Genomic DNA, 17,383 nt, shown 5'->3' with positions numbered 1-17,383 from the left:
CTGCTCTGAAGCTTTCCCTGCATACAGATGAAAAGATCTGTTAAAATGATCCTTTTTTAAAAAAAAAAAAAGGAAAAGTAACACCTTTCAGCAGTGAGTCATGACAATCTCCATAATAGTTTAGGACTGTTCCTGTCACTTTAAATTACTTTAAAATCTTTATACCATCATCGTACTACGAATACTAAGCTGAGTTTCTTGTTTATAATTCAAATAATTGCTTCTGTAACTAGAGACTGAGCATAAACGAAAAGTTCTCTATAAAAGTACTATCTTGATAAAAATTTACTGTAATGTGAAGCAGGATTTCTCACATACATGCCTCCAAGGTGACATTATCTTCACTTCACAACTTTTATTTCAAAATAAATTAAGGATGAAACAGTAGGCAATGATACTCCTTTTGTGTAACTTTAAAAATTACACACACACACAAAGACAAAGCTGTACACCACCTTTAGCCCTAATTTCAGCCTTGAGTTGAATAGTTACTAGAACTAGATCTCGACAGAGCTAATTGTGATGAGCAGGATTTATTCGTTCTGTCTCTGTGCCAGTCCTGCTCATCCTGCACTGCAGAGCCATTCAAATTTCACCGTACTTTGTTTTAGGTTCCAGAAAGGTTTATTAATCCAGGTGTAGCACAAGGCGCAGTGATCACAATGTAGCACTATTTCAGAACCAGGGGAGCAATACAGACATGCTGAAGTGGTTTCACACGGAGGTTGCCTGAGGGCTTTTTAGCAGAGCTCATTTCCATCAGCCCTACCAGAGCTATGCTGACTCTGCAAAACCCATCTAGTAACTTCACATCCTCCTCCCCTAGGCATCCAATATCATCCAGGGTTTCCCTGTCATTTCCTTCCTTCCTGTCAACTTGGAGAAGAAAGCTGACTGCATTAAAAACTTGAAGAAAAAAACCATATGATGAAATTCTAAAAACATGCAACTCAAGAAATCAATACTTAACTCCACCAGCATCTCACAGACATAGCAAACAAACAGATTTTCACAGTTCAGGAAATTTAAACATATAATCTCTACCACTGATTTCAGCTGCAGGAAAATAGGGTGTGACAATGTTCAGAAAATCAAGAACAGCACCTTTGAAAAAAGACTTTACAAAATTAATCCACATTTACAAAGAATTTTCTAAAGAGCAGAAATATTTTCTGATAGAGTGGCTCATTCTACAAACCAATTCCAGGCACATGAAGGACAAGACAATCATCAGGAGTAGTCAGCTTGGATTCATCAAGGGGAAGTCACATTTGACAAAACCAACGAGCTTCTACAATGAAATGGCTGGCATGTGAGACGAGAAGAGAGCAGTGGGTATTGTCTACCTAGAATTCAGCAAGGCTTTTCACACCATCTCCCATGAAATCCTCATAGAGATGCTGGTGATGTATGGGCTGGATGGGCAGACAGTGAGGGGTGGATAGAAAACTGGCTGAATGGCCAAGCCCAGAAGGTGCAAAGTCTTGCTGGAAGCAAGTAACTAGTGGAGTACCCCAGGAGTCAGTACGGGGTCCAATCCTGTTGAACATCATTATTAATGACCTGGATGAAAGGGGAGGGTGTACACTCTTATCAATGTCTAAAAATATCTAAAATGCAGGTGCAAAGAGGACAGAGACACGCTCTTTCTCGTGGCACCCAGTGACAGGACGAGGCAACAGGCACAAAAGAAACCACAGGAGGCTCTGACTGAACATCAGGAAACACTGAAAATTCAGTCACTTTTTTCCTGTGCAGGTGACTGAGTACTGGCACAGGTTGCCCAGAGAGGCGGTGAAGTCTCTCTTCTTGGAGATTTTCAAAAGTTGCCTGGACATGGTCTTGGGCAGCTTGCTCTGGGTGGTCCTGCTTGAGCAGGCGTTGGACCAGGTGACCTCCAATGGTCCCTTTCCAACCTCCACCATCCTGTGATTAAGTGAGGAGGTCATATGGAGCCTAGGACCAAGCACCACACAACTGCAGAATGAGATAGATTTCCTAATCAGAGGAATACAGCAGGTTTCACACTAACTGCAATGGATTACCATGCTCAAATGAAATGCTGGATTAACATGTCGTGGCTGGGGGGCAAAGAGGAAGAACTCTGAAACTAATTTTTTTTTTGTTTTGTTTTGTTTTTCTGTCAAAGAAACTCTTGCTGATGCATAAAAGCAAATACATACTAGCAGGAGAAAGCAGTGATGTTTCTTCATGGAAAGAGCTGACACTGACATATTATGAAAAGACGACAAGTGTCTATTTATTCCTCATTCTCATCACTCCTTGAATACGCCAACTGTCCCCATGAACTTACCTCATGATGAAGAGGAAGGGAAGGAGGCTTTCTGACTGGTATTTTGTAATACACTGTCACTATCTAAAGTGGGGAGAGAAATCAGCCTGTAACAATTTTGTCTTTTGGAAAAAGCATAATACTTATCCACCCACACATAAAAATAGCAGTAACAGACTACATCGGCTTGAGGCAGACTTCCCAGGGGAAACAGTCCCCTACCCTGGCTAACATTTGCAGATGTCACAATCTAACATTTTGAGGACAATGAGGCTTTGATTAAACAACCACTTCAATAAAAAATACACAAAGTTAATATCAGTCACTTCTGATAGAACACTGTCAGGATCAAACCTATCCCACATCGAATGAAAGATGTATGTTGTCCTTCTTGCCAATGGAAAATTGCAAAAAAAAAAAAATTTGAAAAAACATTTTTAATGTGGAATGCCAAAAAAAAATTGTTTCTGTTTCTGTTCCCATTTATTTCTCCATTTCTGCTTACCCTGCTACACCGGTGCACAAACAAAGATCAAAGATGAAGACTGAAAAATCCTCAACATAGCACTAGCGTCCTGTGACACAATTCTGACACTTAAACTAATTTGGGACAATCCTGACAGCAGTCACTGGCAACTATCATGCCTCAAGTTATCTTACAGTCATAGTTTGGTTCTGTTTGGGGTCTTTTTTTTTTTGCTCATCACTGCAATGTCACAGGAGTTCACAGAATCATAGAATATCCTGAGTTGGAATGGACCCACAAGGACTGTCAAGTCCAACTCCTGGCTCCACAGGGGACCACCCAAAATCCAACCACGTGTCTGAGAGCACTGTCCAAATGCTTCTTGAACTCTGGCAGGCTCAAGGCCATGACCACTGCCTTGGGGAGCCTGTCCCAGTGCCCGACCACCCTCTGGGTGCAGAACCTTTCCCTAACGCCCAGCCTGACCCTCCCCTGTCCCAGCTCCATGCCGTTCCCTCGGGTCCTGTCGCTGTCCCCAGAGAGCAGAGCTCAGCGCCTGCCCCTCCGCTCCCCTCGTGAGGGAGCTGCAGGCCGCCATGAGGCCTCCCCTCAGCCTGCTCTGCTCTGGGCTGAGCAAACCAAGGGACCTCAGCCGCTCCTCATACATCTTCCCCTCTGGACCCTCCACCACCTTTGTAGCCCTCCTTTGGATGCCCTCTAATAGTTTTATGTCCTTCTTGAACATGTCCGGAGGAGGGCAACCAATCTGGTAGAAGGGCTGGCAGGCATGTCCTGTGAGGAGAGGCTGAGGACACTTGGGGTTGTGTAGTTTGGAGGAAAGGAGGCTGAGAGGTGACCTCCCTGCTCTCTGCAGCTCCCTGCAGCACAGACGGAGGTGCCGGTCTCTGCTCCCTGGTCACCGATGGCCGGGCTCAAAGGAATGGCACAGACCTGTTACCAGGGGAGCGTCAAACTGGACATTAGGAAACATTTCTTTAGCATGAGGGTGGTCAGACACAGGGACAGGCTTCCCAGAGAGGTGGTTGATGCCCCGTGCCTCTCAGTGTTCAAGAGACATTTGCGCAATGCCCTCAACAATACACTAACTTTTGGTTAGCCCTGAAGCGGTCAGGCAGTTGGACTTGATGATCCTTGTAGGTTTCTTCCAACTGAGCTATTCTATTCTATTCTAATTAATAACACAATTTAAAATTAGTATGGGGTGCTGAAAAAAAACCAGCTACTCTTCCAGGAAGCGGATAGGACACTTTCAAAATCTTACCCTAACACCTGTTTATACCCACCAACAAATAATCATTCTGGACATGAAAATACAGATTTAATTCACAACTTCTGAATTCAGTCCTACCTTATATGCGAACTCTCTTGTGAAATCAAGTAAGACCAACTATCACTGAAGAAAGTCTAACCCCAAACTTGCATTAATTCCAGGAAAACTTTCTCTTTGGGCTTATTTCAAGAATAGAAATTAGCCAAAACCTCAGCTATCTGAAGCTGATGTCCTATAACCAAAAAACGATGTTCCTGGAATTAATAGATGATCTTGACTTTCAGTGGCAAAAGCAAGCATACGACTGATTCTTTTCTGAGCCCCCACCTCCAGGATTTAATGCTTCTCACTGCAGAATGGAAGGGGTAGCACTACATAATATTAGAGGACGCTGAAGAAAAGGGAAGAAATTCATTTAAAAGCCTTGAATCCTTCCCTGAAAAAGAATATTCAATAAGCAGAACAGGAAACCCTGCAATCTCTCCTAGAGCTGTAAAACTGAAGTCTGGCTGGACGGTGTGGGTGGAAAAGTACTTGGAAGAGTTTGCAGACAAACTACATGCTCCCTTATTGAAGATTCTTGCTTGATTCCAGGCACTCCAACAGTAGCAACCATTAGCAACTTCATCATTTCCAGATGACAGGAAAAAAAGCATCTGTTTGCTAGCAAATGATTCCCTAACCTCAGTTAAACACAGCTTCATCACCTTAGAGAAACTGCAAGAACACAACAGTTCTCAGGCACAGTACTTCAGTGTTTAAATCCATGCTAATCTAAAACACCATAGCACAACTTCTTGGCAGCAAAGGTGACTGAGACTGTGACAGCAAGCCAAACTTCTCTTCCCTCAACCCTTTGAATTAATTTTCTAATGCTGTTCAAGGATTTTAGGTTGTATCTTCAAAACACTCTGTGACCCTGGCCAGATTATCTAAAAGACCACATAAAACTCCAAGATGCAGACTTTTATCAATACACTCTTTTAACACTTTAAAATACTCTGTAACAAAGACAGAGCTTGTCTGTGTAGGATGCCGAGCCTTTTTGAGGGCTGATCCAAGACTGTAAAATTAATTTCTCCTGAAGCTAAAGGGGAAACTCAAAGTTCACCATCTTCTATCCCAGGTGTGATGCATTTCTTTGATCATTTTTTTTTTCAAATGTTAAATGTATTTGAAAATGCACACAAAAGCCTCCCAACAAATCCCTACCAAAACAAGGCACTGCACTTCATTTATTTCTCTACAGTTAGAATAAAAGGACAAAAACTTTAGTTAATGAATTGACAGTGACTAACCCTATATAAAAAGGAACAGTTTCAAAAGTACTTCAGCTTAGCCTGCCCCAAAACTGCTCATCATTCAAGCAAAGCAATCTTCATAATCTGCACATCAGTAACCCTAATGTGCATATAATTATCTTTTTATACTACATGTTAAAGCAGCAGCCATTCTGAAGATCACTTTATACATGATTTTCAAGCTGGTATCAATTGCGGACTTGAATAGCTGTCTAGCTTTGTTTCTTCTATTTAAAGCAGCTTAAAATTCAAACATACCAGCAAGAAGCAGCTGCTTTAACTTCTGGTCACTCTTTGGCAAGCTGCCTCTGCATTTCTTCAGCCAAGTTACGACTTTTATCTCCAACAGGAAATGCATTCAAGTATTTTTGAGAAAAGAAATCAGAAAGGAAGTCATTACGACCCAAACTGAACTACACTAACAGGCATTCTGCTACCAGTAAAGTTTCTGCTAAGGGTTACTGCTACTAGCAGGAAAGGTTAATGCTCTGGAGACAGCTAAAATCTGCATTGGAAGCCGACGAACAATTGGAGCTCCATTTGGCGACAGAAACTATAGAGAAGTGCCAAAAGACAGGTTTTCTTCTGTGCTGTAATTTGCAGCTTGTTTGCTGCACCAGCTAAGCAGACAGGCAGAATTCAATGGGTAGGGTGATGCACATGGCATACTAACACCACCAGCACAGCATTTTACCCTTGTCTCCAAAGCTGACAAATACATGGAAACACAGTTACAGTACTTCCTAAGGAAGAGAAAGGGTACGAGTCAGCTAAACAAGCAAGGGCAAGAACAAAACATCTTGTTTGGATGTCCCGTCCCTTAAAACGCGAGTTCTGGGCCACTGTAAGGTGATTCAGAGTGCTTAAAATAGGCAGCTAGGATGCCTGTGTCCTCACAGAAAGGCAGATACAAATATAAGGCCACTTGTACTTAGCAGGGTACTAACTTGAGCTACCGAGCAGAACACTTGAGCTGAGGTATGTCAGCTCTTGCTCATCTCTGGAACTTAGGCTTCTGACTGGTCTGCATACCTGAATCCCAAGATGATGAACAGCACAGCCTTTCCTTTGGGAAGAAGCCTTTGAAAATGGAGATGTAAGAACAACAGTCTGATGCATCAGAACAGCACTTTGTAGAGAAATATATACTCAAGTCAAAAATTTCCAGTTATGGTAGCTTCCTTCTGGGTTGTCTGAGGTCAAAAACACAGGTATGGATTGTTTTTTGATACCTGCAGTACTACAGTTGGTTTTCTGAACCACCATGGAACTTGAACACTTAAATTTTCTTAAGCCTTTATGTGAAATGTAAGTGATCTGACTGCACTTCTGGAAGAGCAGGAAAAAGAAAGTAAAATTTCTATTATTACAGACATACAAACTAAAAAACACAGTTATTAATGTGGAAGTTCACTTTCAAAAATCAAGAAGGCATTTTTACATCACTAGATATTAAAAAAAAAATTCTTATAGTTTAGATGTTGGAAGTATTATATTCCTTAAAAAAAAGGGTGCCATAAAAAAAAAAGGGTGCCATATCTTGCTCTGAATAAATCAAAAACATATGTGAACTCATCTTTACAGTGAAAAAGAGTATTTTCCTCTAAGCTAAACTATCTGTTAGATAATTCAGGTAATATATAAATATATAAAGAATTAGAAATAGTCCTTTTTATTGTAATACCAACCTTTACTTGGCTGAGCCTGTAAAACTGCACAATGTAGGTTATGCTCAGAAGTCCAAAACTGAAAGACTGAGACACAAAAAAGTGAACAAAAGAAGTTTGTTCTGCTTTCATTTTGTCTTAAACCATATGCCAGTAGCCTACTTCACTCTGAATGTCTGGTTTCAAACCCCAAAGCATTTTTATTTATAACAAACCCCAGAAAGAATGAAAATTTTCTTATGTACTTTATGTCAGAACGTAAGCTCAGAAACTTTACAAAGAGAAATCTCAGTACTCTGCTAAAGAAAGTAGCAGTATCAAAGAAAACAGTAGTTTCTTTGATGTAAATTCCTGCTTTATATTAAAGGATAAACTATGCTCAAAAATCCAGACACCTTACTTTTACAGTATGCAGCCTGGCAATATTTTTAAAAGAAGTAAAGTAGCCAAACCAATTTAAAAACCAATTTTAAAAAGTTAACTGACACAATGAGGTTTGGTTATTCTTCAAGAACTGCAAGCTTCAAACAAAAAGGCTGTGTCCCTGTGAAGAACAAAGATGTAGTATGTCATTATAAATAATTATTTCTAAGCTTGTATGACTTCACTGAGTCTAAATAAAATACAGACTTCTAAAATCACTTTCATTTAAGCTGTATATTTGAAAAGAAACTAAGACTGTTTTGTGTAGTCCAACTTTCATCTGTTTTATTAACAATGCTTTTGACAAACTTGGACATTAGGGATAGTTAAGTAAGAATCACTCTTCTACAGAGCATAAGGATTCAGACTCAACAATTGCAAATTAGCTGCTTGGCAAGAATTCTTATCAGTGGCTATTAAATGCAGTCCTGGATATTTCCTTCTTTTTTTTTTTTTTTGAGAAAATTATCCTGTTGACATCCATGAAAACACAGAGCGCTAAGTTAACTATCTCTAATAAAACAGATTTTCTCAAAACTTTCAAATAAACTTGAAAAAAAAAACAACTTGTTAGTAGAAGATAAAAGTAAGATTAACCCCTCGGGTTAACTTCGAAAGATCAAGACAAGGAAAACCCCTTCCAATTTTCACTACATGCCAGACTATGAAATTTAATTCTTTACCTGAAGGGAGATTCTTAACCATGATTTATAGAAGACTCTGGATTTTTTTAAAATTATAATAATAATAATAATAGAAAATCTTTGTACTCTCATCAGCCATAAACTAGCACCTGTATCTTACCTTATCCTTTTTCTCTTCTGTTAATTGTACTTCACGGAATATTTTGGAGGAGGTCAGGGGGTAATTCAGAATATTGGTTTGCCATTGACACTGTATGTGACTTTTAGATTTGACTTTATTTTCAAATCAACAGCAATTTCTTTGTCCTTCTACAATGTTTTGAATAAACAATTCTTGAAACTTAAATTCTGCTTTTGTACTACTCAGCATGCAAGTAACATATCTGAAAGTCAGGAGGAATGATCACTGATTTTAAAATTTTTTATAATGTTTTTAAAAAATATTATGCTTTGCCTCTATTACATTAACTACTTCAACTACTTCTTAAGAAAAGAAAATAGCAAGCTAAGTACTTAGCAATAACAGGAAAAGCAAAGGTAGCAAATTACTTGTGAAACTCCGTTACTAGGATCCTTCAAAACATTTTATATAAACCACCACCAAGTAGTATCTTCTACAGTAAACAGCAACAGAAGTCTGAATACAAAGCAAAACTCACAATTTTTGGAGCCCTTCTCACAATCACAGTATGTATTCGTTAGATGACCATTCTCCAATGAAAAATACAGCATGGCCCTTTCGGTAGCTCATGTTTTCCTCCATAAACTTTACTCAACCAGCTTAGTGATTGGTAAGTTAAATATACTTCCTACAATTAAACTAGTTGATTTGATAGAAGAGTTATCTTGCTTACAGTTAGATAGTTAAAGAACGTTTTCCTTCTCTATGAGCAATTTGTTTGAAAGATTTCCTGGTTCTTTTTAAATTTTGCACTGTTCTTCCATTTCAGTGTTCAGTTTGAACAGTAGTGACAGTTTTCTTACAGATTCCACAAAGGGTCTGAGCTATTTTTCCACATGGCATTCCCAACAGAGAACATTCTTTTGTAAAACTAAAAATAATGCAGTGGCAGTTTTTAGCGTATATGCCTTTAGAAACATCCAGAGCCTTGTTCAGGTACCTTGGTACTACCCCTGCTCCTGAAAAACCAAAGTGCTGTCTGCTCCCCCTCAAGCATGTACAGTCTCAACAAGAACAGAATTATTCCTAGTTTCTGCTGAGCTCATCACCCCAGGATCCAAAATGCCTCTAGTTGCGGTGGTGGATTCTCCTTCCTACCCAGCAGGAAACTGGCTTATTTTGGTATTGATTTGTTCATCCCCAAGGCCAGTCTTAATTTATTTCTGCAGTCCCAAAGCAACGGACCAGCACAGAGTACAATACCCTGCGAACACATCCCAGTTGCTACTTAAATCAAGTCTTTGACAGTTTGGCAAAAATCCCAAAAGTGAATTATAGCCAGCAAGTCAGCCCAGCCTCAGAAGCAACAAAGGTTAGGAAAACAGGAGCCAACACTGAATATTCTAAGCTCACCACTGATGGTTCTTAGGAACAGTTTTGTGCCTCTGTCAGAAGCAGCGTAGTACAGCCAGCCCCACCTTCAAGACACATAGCTGACTGTGAAAGCTCTCTTCCACTCCTTTTTTTTATGACCCTAAAGAAATCAGAAAGGCTACTATATCTGTGCAGGATCACGGCTTTGAGAATTACTTATAACTGCAGTAGCACTTACTGAGAAGTAATGGGATTTAATTAATACTCCGGTACTCACCTGCACTAAAACTCAAGGGTAGTATTTTATAATATACATTTTAGACAGACATCTTCTTGCTTGTTAGAGGCTGAAGCATGTTCTAGCATTTACTGTTTTATTACACTTAGCCTGCCAAAATTCTTGAGGTTCTCCTAATTACTCTATCTGCTTTTAAGATACTACTACCATGGATTTTCAGACTTTTGTCTCCAGTTTCTGTCAAATCTACATTTATACTGACATCTATTTTCTGTGCCACTTAAACTAGAGCTACAAAAACATTGTGCTGTTTTAAGTGTGGGTTTAAAGCCAGAGAGGCTACTTAACATAATTTTCAAAAAAAAAAAAAATTGGAAGTAAACTATCCTGTTACCATCAATGGGAGACTTACTCTTTGAAGTGGGATCAAGTTTCCAGGGAAAAGACTTGGTGAAAGCTGACAGAAACAAAATTTTTGTGGATGAGTTTATAGAAAGAAAAACGTGCTTTGTGAGTTAAGTCTGGAGCTCCTCCTGCTGTTCACCCCACAAAACAGCAGGAATATTCCATAAAAATGAAGCAGTAAGAAGAAAATAGAAGCAACCTGGTATGACAGCGAATACTATCAAAATTCAATAGTCCAAGTGCATGTGAATACCCTACATTCTTCAGAAGTAAATATCCGGCTCTTAAAACTACTTCTGAGGAATCTAACAAAGGATTTGTTTCCTTAAGCCTTTTCTAATGCAGAATAAACATGCTTAGACTAAACTACATATACATACATTCAAAATATACAACATACAGATAAAAAATAAAAGAATTAGGAAAATATCATGGATTTTAGTGCAATTTGAGAAGAACTGATGTAGCTGACCAAAATCTGGAGAAGAAATCAAACAATAAAGAAGTAATAGATCATATCACGATCACATTGTCATCCAGTGTTTCCTCACAACAATTTTGTGTGAAAATATGCTTGTACAGACGAAAATAGGGAACAGTGTAGCTACTTCAACAGACATAGGCACTGTCCCATCTAATATTTCTTTCATCCCTTAGAGGCACATATGTGACACACTAGAATGTTGCAAAGTTACTTTATCAAAAACTAAAATCCTGTAAAGCCTTGGCTTTATACCTAGGTTGGTAAAGACAGTCATCCTACATACCCGACAGTATCCAGGAAACTGGTTCCTTACATCAACTGGAGCCACAATGACAAAAGAAACACCCGAAAGCATGCATTTGCTTCCTTTTAAACAGAAACATTTACTAAGAAAGTCAGAATATAAAATGAAATTGATAGCAATACAGAAATCCACCCCACAAACTACTACGGAGCCCCAAAACATGACAGAGACGAAAATGTAAGCTATGTGCCGCGCACAGTACTATTACACACCTGACCACGTCCATTCTGTAAAAGGCACCAAGCTAAAAGTAAATTTCTTAAAAACAAAAACAAACAACAACAAAAAACCACTCAAAGAACAAAACTGTTCATCTACTAAACAAAGAATAACAACGGTGGAAGAAATTCATATCAGATAAATCTTGTTTGAAAACATATTTTGTTATTAAGCAAAAAAATAAGATACAATAAGTACATTTAAGTAAATTGTTTTCTAAATAAATAAAATGAAACATGATACCATTAAAAAAAAATCAAAAAGGATAAATGATTTTCCCGGGGAAAAAAAAAGGAAAACAACATAATGTTACTCAGAGACATCATTTTGTATTACAAGTTAATTGGCTCGGTTAGACAGGGAGAGTAACAACAAATAGCCAAACCAAACTCCTGCCAGTAAGAAGCTTTGTGACACACGGTTCTCATCTTGCAGTTCCTGAAGTGTTGGCCTGAAAACACCATAACATCCGAGGGGAATTCAGGAAAGGGTGTCATGAGAGGTAAGTACAAATACAAGACAAACAAGGTGTAACGTATATGAAGACACTTAAATAGATCATAAGTGGCAAATAAAACACGGTAAGGGCACAGATGTGAAACAGCATATTCCTGTCCTCTGGCTGTTGTACGAATAGTCTCTAATTCCTGGCTAGTTTCATTCATAAAGCACAGCTACTGATAATTTGCACTGAAGAACTGAGCTTTCCTGTTAGGGCTGATTATCTATTAGCCAGTAAGTTAAATATCTACAACAGGGGCAGAATGAATGTGAAACACTCTTAAGACACTGTCAGATCAGAAACTTTTCCTGAACACACAGCATTCAGGTAACAGGACTGTAAAAGACCAAGGTCTTGGTTTTTAGCAAAACACCACTGCACACGATGGAGAGGAAAAGTGCTTTTCCTTCCCTGACTTGTAGATGCTTGTAACGGCTTCCAGAAAAAAATACTCCTGCCCAACCCAGAGGGAGAAAAAGGCTGGGCCCCAATCCTGCACTGTAATCAAGGGAGGAACTACATATGTTTAGGAGATTCTTCACACAGACACAGCTGCCAGACTTGCTGCCTTAATTAATAAAACAGCAAATATACACTACCGATGTCCTGGTCTGTTTAAGCTCAGTTCTCCCTTCAGAAATCTACCAGACTATTCTTGAAATAAAGTAACTTTTACAGAGCTCCACAAGGAGGGGAAATGCTTTTCTTCCTAGTGCCAAAATGGGCAGAATAATCTATTTGTAATCATTGGCAACTCAATTACAAAATGACTAGCTTCATTAGAACATCTGTGAAGGACAGTAAGACAGTAAGAGAAGGTGCTCCTCCCAGGAGGAGAAACAAACTCTGAGACTTCTACACTTAACATCCTAACCTGTACGGGGCACACTAAGTCTAAAGACAGGGAGACACACTGTAGGAACATAGAAAATAAATAGGAAACAAGAAAATAAATTTCACCAACATCTGACAGTAATGATAAGGACTACGCATCAGAATGTAATTCTTACTTTCTGTTTTGAAGACACCAAACCACCAGGCAAAGACCTGTAAGCTACAAGACAAGACAGTACCTTGAACAAGTGTCCCAGTGATCTTCCACAGATCACTCTTCCCTGCGAAGAGATTCAGAGCTAGGTGCACCTTGACTCCTCCAGTATGACCACGATTTTGTTCTCACACTCACAGAACTACATTTGATACCTGTCCAGTTTAAAAGAAAAACTGCCACTTCCCAGACCACACCATCAACAAGCGATCTGCGTGTATGCTGTGGAGTGCTGCATGCTCTAGGATCAGCTCCAGTGAACCAACTCAGAAGTCGAACATCCCTCACACTCCCCTGCATAGCAAGGTCCATGCATGTTGCAAGGACATGAATGTTGCTGCACATAAATATATCAGCTCCTATCTGAACGTGTGGTAGCTAAAGACAAATCCAACATCACACCTGCTGCTCATAAAACCATTGCCTTGGTATCAAAGTACAAGAAAGCTGTGAATCAGCCAGGGCAACTGGTAGAAATCCTTCCAAATGCCACATCTCTATTATCAGAGCTTTCTGATCCAGAGCAAACTTCTTCCTTAATCAGATACTTCCAGACTCAGTTTATTCAAAAAACAAAAACGTACAAACCTGCAACGAAGGCAAGATTTTTTCCTCCTCCTCTTGCAAGAGCAGCACAATTTTAAATTATCTTTTATAACACAAATCTGAAAGGTCACCACTGCTGATCTAATAAACACAACGTGCAGGGTTCGTGCCTTTCAGAGCTGGCATCTCATTACTTGCAAGGGCTATTTAAGTTTGTGTTGCAGACTTACTCCCCAATCTTTGCAAGAGAGATGAGAATGAATTCTACCCAAGAAGAGTGAAAATCTACTCAAGTTTCTGTTTGAGGTCTGTAGAAGATGCAAGAAAATAGATGCAAGTTCAGTAAAGAAGTAAAATACAATTATAATATGAAGAGGAGTTGGACTGTATGCTCAGTGATTCAAAATTTATTTTTAAACATAACTACAGCTCAGCTAGGAGCTAAAAGCAAAATGAAAACAAGGATTTTCTATCTGTTCTGAAACTGTTTTATCCTCTTGTATCTTCAAAGGCCACTACTTTCCCGCAAAACAACAGAAGAGCCAAAACCTCACAGGCATTCCAACGCTAAGAAATGTTGCAAAGAACTGCCGCTTTGGATATTCTCTATTTATTCATATTAAAGTATATCTTCAAAGAAGGAAATCCTGTTTACATTGAGGACTTTCATTATCCTCAGTGAAATGAATGAAATAAAGACACTCATTTACATTACAATCAGGAACATAAGGAGCTTACCTCTCAGCACGGAGGACGCCACTGTAGTAAGGATGATCCCACGGCATCAATTTCTGAAAGAGGATTCCAGCTTATAATTACAATAATGGACAACAAGTGAACCCGAAGTAAACGTTTTGTTTCCTTTGCATATTTTTGCCGTTTCTACAAGTCACAGAACTTAGAAAAAAAGTGGAAAACATTCAGTGCTAAATTCATCATCAGAAATAACTTCGTATTCCACAATTTGAAACCTTTTTTTTTTTTTATTTATTTGCTTTCAGACCATATTTCTTACTCAAATATGCAGTGGGACTTTATACCAGATTTCAAGAAAAAAAAAAAAGAGTCCACTAATTAATTTTAAAACTAAAAGTATTATCACTTTGTATAAACCAACTGTCATCTTGCACTCAATGGCTGGTTTTAATAGTAATAGCAGCTAAGAAGTCAAAAACCATTTAAAACAAGAAGATGGAAAAGTACCTCTTTGCAATTATGCTACTTGTTGTACACTAAAATTGAGCTGATTTTTCATGTAAAACAAGCTTAGCTTCTACTATATTAAAAAAATTCAACGTACATGTAAATTTAACTTACTGAATTCTGGGGATTAAGCTTCATTTTCATCTTTGTCATCATTTCAAAATCTTTTTGAGTTCTGAAAAATATTTTTATGATGAAAGCGATCAGGAAAGATTTTTGAGCAATGGAATACAACATAAAAGAATACGCTGTCCTAACAAAAGCCTATCATCAGAGATCGTTACTATGCTATAAAATGACAGGCCCTTACACTACAGTAAAATAACTTTTCCTTTCTGCATCTCTCATTCAGGTACTTTCAAGTCTCTCTTACTCTGGTTGTGCCCATCCCAAGCATTCTCTTTCTGACAATACACCCCATTAATACGCAGTGATGAAACTGTTTTGTGCTGTGTGGAATTAAGGGAAGCAAGCAGGATAAACAGAAATTTGCTCACAGATGTAAAATATATGGAGTTGTGCATATGGGGAGAACACAAGAGGTGTCCTTCACCACTTAAACTTGTGTGCTGTTGCCTGAATTTCTTGGCACATCACCTGTATTCGGTCTTGGCTGTTCTCTGATCACAGAATTTATTCTAATAGCTCCCCTCAAAGCTCTGAGAAAGTTTTGCTTTTTATTTCATCAGAACACATAATAAGCAGCAATGACTGACTTTCGAGTACATCAGTCCTTATGTTCCTGAATAAAAGTATGCTTACAAAATAATTAAGTGAAAAAGACATACCTTTTAGACAACTGGTCAGAAAGCTTCTCCAGAAACTGTGTTACTGTCTCTAGAAGTAAAATGGAAAAAAAAAAAAAAAAGTGATTCCATCCCTTAAAAGGTGTTAAGTTCAGATCAGAACACCCCAAACAAAACAAGTGTCCTTAGAACAACAATCTACACTACTGACCACTGTGTCATCATTTCAGAAGAATTTGGTACCACATTTACCTTGTTATATGCTGGAATAATGGCAACTTCATAATCTAAGGAGTGAACATTAATTCTGAACAAAAGCACTGATCCCCACTCGATAAGTATTGCTGAATTTACTGAAAACATGAGTACTGCCTAAAGCTAAGTGCAACTGCAATGAGAAACTTCACTGGGACAAATATGTGTAAACTTAACAAAACAAACGGGCAGCTTTTAACTTCACACCTAACACAGTGCATTTGATTTCTCAGCATATCCGTCCCCATATGCCTTATACCTGGATTTTTGGCCATTGTTCCCTGAAGAGCCCTGTGGGCAAAGGTGTCGTACCCAACCAACTGTGCCAGGCTGTTTCGGCTAGCAAGCAATTCTTCCAAACGGCTCAGTTGCTCAGCATTTGGGTAAAGAAAAATCTTGTAAGCAGCTTCTCGCACCTAATATGAAAGAAAAAAGTCACACTGCTACAGTATAACTCCTCAGGAAACATGCAATGCAATTGAAGATCTGGCATTACAGCTGTATTTCACTGATAGTGGTAAGAAAAGGCCTACAACCTTTTAATAGTAGTAATTCCGGCTGCCTGACAATTACTGCTTTCTTACCCCTTAAAGATGGAATGAGGAAATGCAATGAGACAACCTAACCATTCAAGTCTGCTAAAAAGGGTCCTGTTCTCTACTCCTGTCAACAGTCCCCTCTCTGCTCGTGGCCTCTCTCCCCGTGACAACATCTGTGTTTCTCTGTGAGCTGTCTTAACTCACTAAAAGCTCTGAAAATAAACTCGAAGAAAGCTAAATTGTCCTCTGCATGTCAGTTAAACTGGCTCCTGAAATGAACTGATAAGAACCAGAGACAGGGTCAGGGGAGAGAAAGAGGAGGAAGAAAAAAGCCTTATTTCTTTTGAAGTAGCAATCTATTAGTCTGTCCATCTGCCCATGGACAATCCGGCTTTCTCCTATTTCTTTTTATCATAACTCTCTCTCAAAAAAAAAAAAAAATCACCTCTAGCCTCAGCAACCTTGGTAAAATGCTTTTTGTATTTCACAAACCAATTGAGGAAAATCTTTATTTTGTACACATCAAACAGGCTTAAGAAACACAACAACTTATGGTTCCTTTCCTTCAAAATAAGCTTCTCTTTTAGATCATATACTCAATAAGAATGAAGGCCCTGGGTTTGGAATCATTGCATCATAGAACATCCCGAGTTGGAAGGGACCCACGAGGATCTTTGAGTCCAACTCCTGGCTCCACACAGGACCACCCAAAATCAGACCCTATGTCTGAGAGCACTGTCCAAATGCTTCTTGAACTCCAACAGGCTCGGAGTTGTGACCACTGCCCTGGGGAGCCTGTCCCAGTGCCCGACCACCCTCTGGGTGCAGAACCTTTCCCTAACACCCAGCCTGACCCTCCCCATGCCATTCCCTCAGGCTCCTATCACCGTTTACCAGAGAGAAGAGATCAGCATCTGCCCCTTTGCTCCCCTCTCATGAGAACACTGTAGACTAAATAAATATGACAATAATAATACACAAGTCATTTTGTATCAATTTCCTTCCACCAGCCTTCCATTAAAAAATGCATAAAGTGATATACTGAGTCAGCAGTGTGTCTTTGCGGCTAATGTCAACAGCATACTGAGCTCTACTAGAAGGTACAGCCAACTGAACCATGGAAGTGATTACTTCTCTCTATTTAGTACTTTTCAGGCTACATTTCGAGCACTAAATTCAGAGTTGGGTTCCCCAGGACAAGAAAAACACAAAGTGGAGTTGGTCCAGCATGTGGCCACCAGTTATGTTCAGGGGCTGGAGCACACGACTCCGAATGGAGGCTGAGAGAGTTGCATTTCTCCAACCCAAAGAAGA

At 39.1% G+C, this 17,383-nt stretch overlaps 1 protein-coding gene across 2 annotated transcripts in view; it reads right to left on the bottom strand.

Moving 5' to 3' along the window:
• MIPEP (mitochondrial intermediate peptidase) overlaps positions 1-17,383 on the bottom strand; it is a 75,810-nt gene that overhangs the window by 45,689 nt on the left and 12,738 nt on the right. For both annotated transcript variants that reach the window (XM_035542413.1, XM_035542414.2), the window contains exons 7-10: positions 15,790-15,946; positions 15,318-15,366; positions 14,644-14,704; positions 14,065-14,117 (exon numbers count right to left, since the gene is read on the bottom strand). In XM_035542413.1, the coding sequence (XP_035398306.1) occupies positions 14,065-14,117; positions 14,644-14,704; positions 15,318-15,366; positions 15,790-15,946 (320 nt within the window). The remainder of the gene's footprint in view (positions 1-14,064; positions 14,118-14,643; positions 14,705-15,317; positions 15,367-15,789; positions 15,947-17,383) is intronic.

The sequence above is a fragment of the Cygnus atratus genome, chromosome 1 (genome assembly GCF_013377495.2).
Source record: "Cygnus atratus isolate AKBS03 ecotype Queensland, Australia chromosome 1, CAtr_DNAZoo_HiC_assembly, whole genome shotgun sequence".
Taxonomy (NCBI): domain Eukaryota; kingdom Metazoa; phylum Chordata; class Aves; order Anseriformes; family Anatidae; genus Cygnus; species Cygnus atratus.
This window is presented reverse-complemented; position numbering and strand designations above follow the sequence as displayed.